At 37.0% G+C, this 10635-nt stretch overlaps 1 protein-coding gene across 1 annotated transcript; it reads left to right on the forward strand.

Moving 5' to 3' along the window:
• Window positions 1-3500: 3500 nt before the first annotated feature.
• On the forward strand, window positions 3501-8042 carry LOC136236228 (seipin-like). Its single transcript, XM_066026355.1, has 6 exons — window positions 3501-3735; window positions 3793-3871; window positions 5836-5979; window positions 6652-6786; window positions 7112-7209; window positions 7258-8042. The coding sequence occupies exons 1-6, from the start codon at window positions 3542-3544 to the stop codon at window positions 7952-7954; spliced, it is 1347 nt and encodes a 448-aa protein (XP_065882427.1). The 5' UTR covers window positions 3501-3541; the 3' UTR covers window positions 7955-8042.
• Window positions 8043-10635: the final 2593 nt, after the last annotated feature.

Here is a 10635-nt window from a genome sequence, read left to right on the forward strand (position 1 = left end):
GAATAACACAATTTGTTTGTAAGTTCTGTCTTGTGTTTGCCTGTAAATGCATACTTCTCAATCACTGATATTTGTAATATCACTGTTGGATAGAGAGTAAGAAAAGTTGATGGCTTGTTTTATTCTGCTCTTCATTGTTATCCTTACTACAGTCAGTAAGGTAACACTGCTTCACTGTTTTGATCAACAACTACCAGCTAGTGGTGATGATATACCTGATATATTACAAGCTGCTGCGCTTCAGTACTGCCTGGTTGATAACTGTACCATCATGAAGACCGACACTGGGGAGAAACTGGACATTGCCTACACTACCGATAGTCTCATCATTACTACCCCAACAGATGGCTACACCTCTGTGGTGATTGCTAAACTAGAAAAGGAGCTACCTTGTTTTACACTTTCGACTACTTCTGATCACGGTAACAATGGCCAATTTATAGGTTCATTGGTGTTAGCCACACTGATAAGCATTGTTAGTGGGTACAATACTGTCATTCATTTAGTATTTAAAGAGTTGCACAATACATTTGGGAAGTTGGTAATACTGCTTAGCTTTTCAGTAGTCATAGAGTGTGCTATAATTGTCGTCATGTTGATAGTGCACCACGCTATAGCAGTCAGCTCATGGGTAATATGCCAAGTAACTACCACCGCCTACATGAGCATAGATATCAGTGTAGAAGGTTTTTCCACCTGTGTACTAACCCATCTTGCTTATGTCCTTTATCGCAGTTACAATCGGGCTTCAGAAGTGTCAACGGGGCGATCTAAACATCTCTTAAGAAGATATATCACCTATGTAGTTAGCCAAATGACACTCTTTCTTGCTATTATCATAAGCTATGATCTGTTGAGCGGTACTGGTAGATACACTCTACAGTCAGATGGGCACTGTATCTTCTTCAATGAGAGCTCTTATGCAACGTTCTTTATCTTGACCATCAATACCATCATCAACAAATTTGCTCAAATTTCAATGTTTGCTATTTACCTTTTTTATTTCTATAAAATCAAAAAGAGCATTTCAAGGCGACACAAACACAAGCTCTCAATAGTTGCTATTACCATGGGGTCAACTATCGGCCTGTCTCAATTCATCTGGATAACTGATAGCATATCTGGCAGTGACTACTCAGCTATTACATCAATCATGGGTGCAGTCTTTCTATTATTGCAGCAATGTGTAATTACAATAAATTTCATGTGCACCGACAAAATGTCACGGCTTTGTAAGGAACTGTTCCAAAAGAATCAAGTGACACCAAATGCTTTTTAATTGTGTACATGCATAATTATTTGTACACTCAATGGACTTGTATTTGCTGTTGTAACCACTGAAGCACCAACCATATATATAAATTTATTATTGCTTGTATTTAAACTATCTACTAGTAATAATATTACAGTTGTTGTCATAGGCCATTCCATGCACTTTGTGTAATACTGCTCAAGCACTGCAGCTTATTGTATTAATGTATGGTATATAATCAACATGATATTGTTAAATGAGGTGGTTGCATGAATAAGCATAGCAACCTGCGGGGCAAGGGGGGGCTCCAGCCCCAGCCCCCCCCCCCCTTACGATTTTATGATTGCAAATCAATATACTCTAATAGAGCAGTCAATTACTCTAATAACAGTCACAGTATTCAAAAAAGCAGTGTAGCAAACTATGAAGTTGTAAATAAGGATTCCTATGTGCTTTATCAGTAATACAATGTATATTTGGTGGAGGGGAACTATTCTTAACAGGTATTGACCTGTTTTTATTTTTGCTATTCAACACTGTGCCCCAAGCTACCAAACCGAGAATCTAGAGCCTCCCTATCTAAAACTATCTTGCTATGCTATGATAAGGATTCTTTTCCTTGCAAATAAAATTATTTCAGCTAAATATGAGCACTATAATACTGATTTAGCTCAGTTCATCATGATGATAGTTGTGTATGTGACTTGAGCCTAAAAGTAAATATCCTTATAAGGTGTATCATCTATCTTCTGAATTATAGAGAGCTACCACTGCTAGTTATTATGTGCCTTATAAATGAGTTTGTTAAATTTTAAGTATTTGCACATATAGTACAAATTGAAACTTTGGGGGTGCAAAAAGTGCAGTAGTTACACCTGGAATCCCCATTCAGAAATTCCTACAACTGCCATGCCTATATAGCTAGCTAGCTAGCTAGAAATCCATGTATGACTTATCTTGCCAAACTATGATGTTCAAGTCCATTCACATTAGCTGTTTAAGCACTGTTCATAATGGTATACAGTAAGTGTTGATGGATGCTCATGTGTGTTTGTATGACTGGATGTCATTTTGACTCATTTACACATGACCTTATAATAAGTTGACATATACACCTAAAATTCTGCATGTATAGCTATAAATGTATTTGTGACAGGCGTCATGTGCATGCAGCAATTATAGAGCGGTAATTACTGAACATGAACCTAAAACCAAGAGTTCTAGCATGCACATTATATGTATTTAAGGAAGAAAATCCATCCCTCCTGGAGGAGATTGAGTGTGACCCTGACTAGACATTGGGTGACCTGCAGTTCGAATCCTGGGGTTGGAGGGATTTTTTCCCTTACTTTGGCCCCTTTTCTGTTACACCTTTTCAGCTATAAGCCACTAAGTCTAAGTCCTTGCAATTAGGTTAGGTAATCCTAAGGCTGCAGCACATGTTGCTGTCAGACCTTCAGTGCTGGTCACTGTAAAGCACTAATAACAATAATAACAATAACAATTTCCCTAGAAATAGCTACATCATGAATCCTTGCTAAAACATACTTTTCATTGTGTAGACTACAGAAAGTTATTAATGTCTTCTTGTCGCTAACTAGGCACCTTTGCTTTAATTATTAACCTCACCAGGATTGAGAAGTGGTGAATGTTGTACTCCTGCAGCTGCGGCCCCATAATTAAGGTCCCTCGGTAAACTATAACTACTATTTGAGAACCTGCACTGACAAAGAAAATGGTGGAAGCATCAAATTCAAGAATTCACTGAAGTTCAGCTACTAAAACAACTGATTGATCACATAAATTCAGTCTATGTGCACACATACTAATTAGAGATTATGGTGATACCATATACAGTGGAACCTCTCTATAACGGACACTTTGGGACCAGAAAGTTTTGGTTGTAATAGAGGTTTCCCTCTTTAGAGGTAAAAATGTATGGAGTTGGACCTGTTGGGACCAAAATACTTTGTCCTTAGTACAGAGGCCGGTTTCCTTACTTCAGAGAGTCCTTTAAGAGAGGTTCCACTGTATAGACTTTAATAATCTGGTGGCGTCCGCCCTTTTGTATGTATGGATGGGCGCCATGTAATGAACTAATAAAGGTGGGCGGAGCCTAGTCTGGCACATCAAGAAACACATATAGACTTGAGCTCACATGTCTACGGATGCGCAATCCGCGATACCGTACGGTGGGGAACCCAGGCCCTGGAGATCACAAGATCCCCAGTCGCATGATCCTCTTATTGTTTCGTGCATATACAGAATTTGTGTCGGTCTGGCCCAAGAATGATTGGAGTGTCTATATTTTTAAGATTTTTAAGCAGAATGATGGATTTGATATTTGACATAATCAACACCTTTGTTTTATGGGGAACAATGCTGTTTGGTTATATCTGCTTGTCGCTGGTGATCTATGCTGTGCTACGAAGAATCGTGGTGCCCGAGAAACTCCACATCAGACCTGTACACTTCAATTACGAGTAAGAATTTCGTTGCTATACACTACTTGAAATATACTAAGGCATCTTGTCTTTTAGACCATGTTCAATTCACCAGAAAGAAAGCAGGCAGTGTTCTTTTCCAAGAGCAGATTTTCTACTTGAGTCAGACAGAAGGGTATGTGTTTAGCTGAAAACTACTGTAAGTAATTCTTGACCATTTAAGAGGGCAGTTTTGACCATGTCGTATACTTTCTTTTGTTTTTTTGTGACCTTTTATGTTATTTGAGGCAAGGAAATAAATAAGGATATAGGTCCTGTTGAAACTGTGTGTAGAGTAGCTATTGATTTCTTGTGTGATTTTAGTCGTGACCTGTCTTGACCATGGTCAGTTGGTTGATCAGCCTGACCACTGTACTAATGAATGTTTCCAAACCTGCTGCATACAGCTAGGTATTACTCAATGAGGCTTTTATAATATACAACTGCTACGTTAAGATGTTTTGCCTCTGTCATGTCGGTAAGGCAACGGTTTTGTGTTAATGCAAGAGAAGAGTTACAGTGACCTCACCTAGCAGTTACAGTAGCATGGCATGTGATGACTGTTTGAATTCTTGTAGGCTGTCTTGAATCTTTTGCAAGGGCACAAATTTTTTTCAGTTTTTCTTTGAGATAGTCATTTTTAAAAACTTTCATGATCATAAACTTTATATAACTGTGTGTGAATTCTAACATGTGGCTATATCTTGTATTAGAATTTTAGAGTACAATGTATAATCACATACACATGTAGTTTACATACACACGACAAGTATACAGACACACAAACATGATACCAAGCAATGCAACACTACATCATACAGTGTGGTAGTACTGTATAGTAGGGATGATGAAGGTTTGGGATTTCTTGTCCACCCAAATATCAGCTTCCATGGCAGTATTAGTTTGACTATACTCGAAAATGCCTTCACAGTGACCCCAATACCTTCCAACAAATTTCTGTTAAATTTAAATATTTAACTGAATTTTCTACTAATTGACTAGCTAACTGATGCTTCCAGCTATTGCAGCATAGCTCAGTGAGAAAATCTCTACATTGGCATATTATTTTGTTTAATGCGAAAGTAGGGATTTTCCCCACCAAGCTATGCTGTAATACCATCATTCATCTCTTATTCATTACTTTTGATCACTTGGTTCCCTACTTCATTTTTAAATCAATAACTTTTAGTTGTTTTTTTTGTTATAGTTAGCATACAGCTATGCATGTGTGACTGTTCTATTAGAATATCATGCATGACTGTTGTATTAGGGTGACTGTTCTATTAGGGTATCTCAAGCCAGCGTCTTGCTTACCAAGGGGCGTGGTCACTATTCCTTATTTTCAATAGCTAGACCAATGTCATCATGTGAATTAATAGATTGTTAAGAGGTGTGGTCTCTGCATTTCATCGTTATTAGTCAAGATCATTAATGGGCGTAATCTCAAACCTATCATGAAGTTAAAAAGTATCTACTGGATATCCATGTAAGAGCTTGAAATAATTTCATGGCATCTAAATGTGCTGCTCAAAAAAAGTGTTGATACAGAAAATTAATGTCTCAGTAATTATGGTATTGTTGCATGAAGAAGACCATGACCAGCTGATTAAAGATAATAGGAAAGACAAGGCGCAGAGGGCACACACTTGTTTGAATCCCAAAGGGCACATGCTACTGGTGAGTTTGTTATTGTGGCGTAAAATGGTGGCCATCTGCTGCTTTGTTTGGCTTTCAGCCTTGTGACTGTGGTCAGGTAGGCAAGCTGGCAGACCTAAATTTGAGTTTCAGTGATTTAAAAAAAATCTATACAATTGCCTGTAAGTGTTTCCTTGTTTTAATGCTGTTAGATAGACTAATATTATTCTGTTGAGGCAATTTTCATTGCATAAGATAATCTCTAGGATAATTAAGGGTGGCATTTTGGGTGGTGCCTGTCAATTTAGATGCAATCCCTACTTAAAGACCTCTACTGTTTGATAACATTTAATTGTGAAATTTTAGTGACAAGTTACCTGGTGCACACTAGACTTAGGACTTTGTCCTTTTTTTTATTTTTAAAGTGCTTGCATTCTGTGAGCATTTGTGTTTGTGTGTACACAGCTCCTTGTTTCTGGTCAACCTTATGAAGTGACTATACACTTGGAGCTACCAGAAAGTCCTATTAACATGGAACTAGGTATGTTCATGGTGAACTTGTCATTTTATTCATCAGAGGGACGTGCTGTATCTTCTTCAGCCAGACCGGTAAGCAGATATATAGAACAATCTGTGTTATCATACTAAATAACTCGTTGGTAAAATACTCCAGTGCTGTTGCATGTGATGTCTGAACTATAGGAGTGTTTATGATTTGTAATTTAATTTTCTGCTGATGTAGTTCATTTATTCACTGTATACACTTTCTTAAATTTGTGCTTTAATTAGGAAATACTGCAAATACTTGAGTACTCGTTAAGGATTTTGGTACTCAGATAGTAAAATAGTACTTGTTATTAAGATCATATGACTCATCTTACATGATGTATTTGCAATCAGGGAGTGACACAATGAAGGCTATAGAGTTTGATTGGCATAATATCTTGTAAGGAACACTAACACCAGTACTTTAATAAAGCATGTGTATCGTTGTTGTTACTTGAAAAAGCCGTAAACTGCTTAAAACATGTCAAATGGGTATGACTACAAGTAGCTAGTATCCGTGAGTACTCGATTGTCAACTCTAGAGAATACTCAAATACTAAAAAGTCATGATTGTTTCTGCCCTAGCTAGAATACTAATGTGTGTGTCCTTGATGGAAAGTGTTGTGGTCCTCTATGTACTGAAGCATAATATGTACTGAAGCATAATACTACACATGAGTCATTGACTGGTACATACGTAGTTACCATGTGTTAGTTTTATTGTATTGTTGACAGGTACTGCTCAGATACAAGTCATATGTTGTGCATATGGCCACTACCTTGTTATATTTGGTTCCACTGACTTTGGGATTGACGGAAGAGAAGCAAATGATTTCAATGGTGCTCTATGAGAACTATTATGATAGTTATGTATGTATATATGTATGTGCGTGCGTGCGTGCATATGTATGTATGTGCTTGCGTGCATATGTATGTATGTATGTATGTATTGTATTGTATTGCATGGGTGTGAGTATGTATGCATGCATTATGTAGATGCATATGTACTGACAGTGTTGGGCCACTACTTTTAAAAAGTATTACTTATGTAAAGTAACTATCCGTTAGAGATATTACTAGCTTTGGAAATGTAGCGTTATATTACTTCATTACTAATATTACGTAACGCATTACAAAAGTAGCGCATTACCCCCAATACTGTGTACTGAGTGACTCACAGTTCTCTTTATTACAGAAAGAGCCTGCAACATCTGCCTCATTAATCATCACATCTTATCATGTGCAGATCTATTCTGCTTCACTAACTATTGAGGCTACATTCTCAGGATTTGTGTAAGATGTTGTGTGACCATGTGTGTAGTGGTAATTTGTGGTTTTTAGGTATCTATTGTATCAATGGCCAATAACCATGGCATTTATTACATCCTTCTGTATTTGTACATGGTTAATGGTGTGTACCATGGTATTGTGGATTCGTCAGTGGGTTGGACCAGTCAGAAGAATGGTACGACGTCCCTCAGTGAGACCACGTCAAGTCTTGTCATCGCCACCTAGAACTGTTGCCAATGTTCCACCATTACGAGCACAAAGATCTTATAGCACTCCACCTCCTAGGGGCTATGTTGGACAGGGAGGACCAAAATTGGTGGCTACTGCTAGCGGTCGTTTTGCTGTCATTAGCGAACAGGATGGTGTGCAAATGGTGAGGAACGTTAGTGTAGAAGACACAAGGAAACTTCTATTACAACATGGAGTCAAACCAGAAATGTTGCCTAGGAGTTACTCCGACGTATTTCCTACTTCCAGTAAGCCATTTTTTCGAACTGGCAGCCCTTCACAAGGGGAGTACTCAGGGATAGCCACTAGTAGCTCCCCTCCACATTCTGTTTCACCTCTTTCTGAAACTAGTAGTGAATCACCCATAGTCAAGCGTCAGTCAAGCAGTAGCCGGAAAGTATCTTTTAACATTTCAGAGGATGAAGACACACAGAGTGATGATGCATATGATAAAGACGTATTTGTACAACACGATGATCAGCCTGGTGGTGTACCAAGATTTAGAAGAACCAAACTTTAGTTCATTTTGTATTTTAATGATGGTGTGTTTTTATTTGTAAATTTCCATACACATGCTGCAATAACATCTAATGGTTTCTCTATGACAAGTGGCACCTTTAATATCGCAATAAAAATTGTTTGATATTATTAAAGGACCTCAAATAAATTGTATCATGATATCTGAGTGTAAAGTAGATCCGTATATATCTATCCGCACAAAAACAGCCAAGCTGTGAAAAATAGTGCAGCCTGGGTGAAAAAGGTTGTGAAATCACAGGTGGCTGCCAAGCAATGGCTGTAATGATGTTAATGCTAATAAATTTTAATAATGACTGTTGTGTCATTGTTAAAATTTATTAGCCTTTGCAGCCATTTTTTTGGCCACCACCTTTGATTTCACAACTTTTTTCACCCAGATTTTTCAAGGCTGCACCATCTTTTCACAGCTTGGCTGTTTTTGTGTGGATTTCACTTCTTTCTGTACTTTATAAGGCCCCAAAATCAGCCTATGGTTGACTGGGATTTGTTTTTACTCATATTTCTTCTTATCTATACAGACACAGACTTATAAATACATGCATGCTTTAGTTCCAATGTTTGGCAATATTACTGTAATAGAGTGCAGATTAAAACATACACAGAATGCAATCTAGAACTTTCATTGGTAGATCATATTATAGAGTGCACATTTTTTGAGGACTTCTAATAGAACATACTTAGAATGTTCTAGAACAATCTAGTACTTCTATTGGTAGGTCTATGAAAATTATATATGTTTATTTTATAAAACAAATTAAGTGAGGTGATCAGCCAAGACAGCATGCAGTGGTTAAGGATGTAGTTGTTAGGTGTGGAGATCCCTGGTTTGAACTCTGATAAGTTTCTTTTATGACAGTTTTTGTACACTTTTTACCCTCAGTGTGGTGACTGCTCTATCTTGATTCCGCAATTTAAGTGTGGTGTGTGTATAGTTATAACTTCCACTATTTTGAAAATGTTAAACCAAGGATATAATATTTATTAGTTAGAAGCACAGTTTTTGTTCTATAGGTACAGCAGAAGACAGAAGTATTATTGTTCATGGTTTGAACAAAGACTTATGTAATGGAACCCATTAACGAGGACACCTGTGTATAATCTAGACACTTTGGTAATATCCCCAAAGTAAACTGACCTTGATAGTCGAGACAGTTGTTGGTGTTCTTAATATAGCTACAGTATAACCACTTGTAGATAGCTAAAGCCACTGACACAGAAATATGTTGTTTCTGATAAAGAAAACAGTTGAATAGGGATGGTTATATAATGAAGCAACACATGACTTCTCTACTAAGCAAGTGCACATACCAATGCATGTTCTCTTTAAGAAAGGCATGGATAAGCTGATCGGCATAAGTGTTTACTTGTGGTCTTGCTGCTATGTATTGACATTGACATGGACTTAAGCACTTATCATTTTGTTGTTACAAATAGTAAATTATGTGCTTTTGCTTATTCTCTGCAAGCCAAAACTTGGTGAAATTATAGGTGGCACCACAAAGCAAAAGTACAGATAGACAGACAGTTTTTCAGCCTTATATAGTATATATTTGGTTGATTGACTAATAATAATTATAAGCATACCAGAAAAAGCCATGGTTGAGTGATCTGACATTATTAGTTGCACGTATATACACATTGAGCTGAGCCCTGAGAAAACAGCTAAAATGAAAAGTGGATTTTTTTATTAAGAGAAGTAGATATCAGCCAACCAGTTGATTAGCAAGGTGTCAAGAGCAGACATGTGCCATTTGGCTCCATTACAAGTTCAAGAAAAGATCATATCAGACTATACACTTTTATGGCGTTCCCTACAGATGAGAATTTTGTTAGTTGTAAATGAGTCAGACATTTGAATGAAAACACTTTGAAATATTTTTAGCAGATTGAGCCAAATTTCAAGAAACTCGTTTACTCTTTGCATTAGGTAGTTTTCAGGAATGTCATTTTATATCATTCACCATACATGCATGCTGATATTATGTGTTGCTTTCCTCTTTAAAAAATTATGGTTTAGTGCACCTACAGACATATACTCTAATAATTATTTACTGATTTGTATTAGTGTATATACATGCACTTTGACCCCTGAAATTAGGATATCTCTCTAAGACACTGTAGCAGTGCTTGAAATAGTTGGAGCAGGTTTCACACTGTACTCATACTATATTGAGGATGGGCCCACTGAATGCAACAATAAGAAATTATTCAGTGTTTTATTGGTTATGAAGTGTATGGAGAGAAAGCCTGTATAAAACATGGAGGGAATCAGAAACTCAAAACTAACAAAACTATGTTGTATTTCTCCTTCCTCAACCAGGAACACTTCAACTTCATGATTTATTCAATACAATTTTCATTTAATACCACATACATAAAACTAGATGCTTCTATAACATGTTGGTTATCCACTGCACTCAGTTGTAGCATGATACTTACATCAATACTTTATAAATTGACTTTTGTAATAATATAAAAATCGAAGTATATCTAATCTGATGAATGTAGAAAGAATCCCGGACGAGTTTGATCTACTGATAGCCTGCAGTCTAGCCAAGGGCCTAAGTGACCACTACAGTAACCTATATTGTAGTTGTAACCTTCAAATTGCATACTGACAGTCTGTACCCACAAAATATGCAAATCATCTGCTAATCTTAA

The sequence above is a fragment of the Dysidea avara genome, chromosome 10 (genome assembly GCF_963678975.1).
Source record: "Dysidea avara chromosome 10, odDysAvar1.4, whole genome shotgun sequence".
Lineage (NCBI taxonomy): Eukaryota > Metazoa > Porifera > Demospongiae > Dictyoceratida > Dysideidae > Dysidea > Dysidea avara.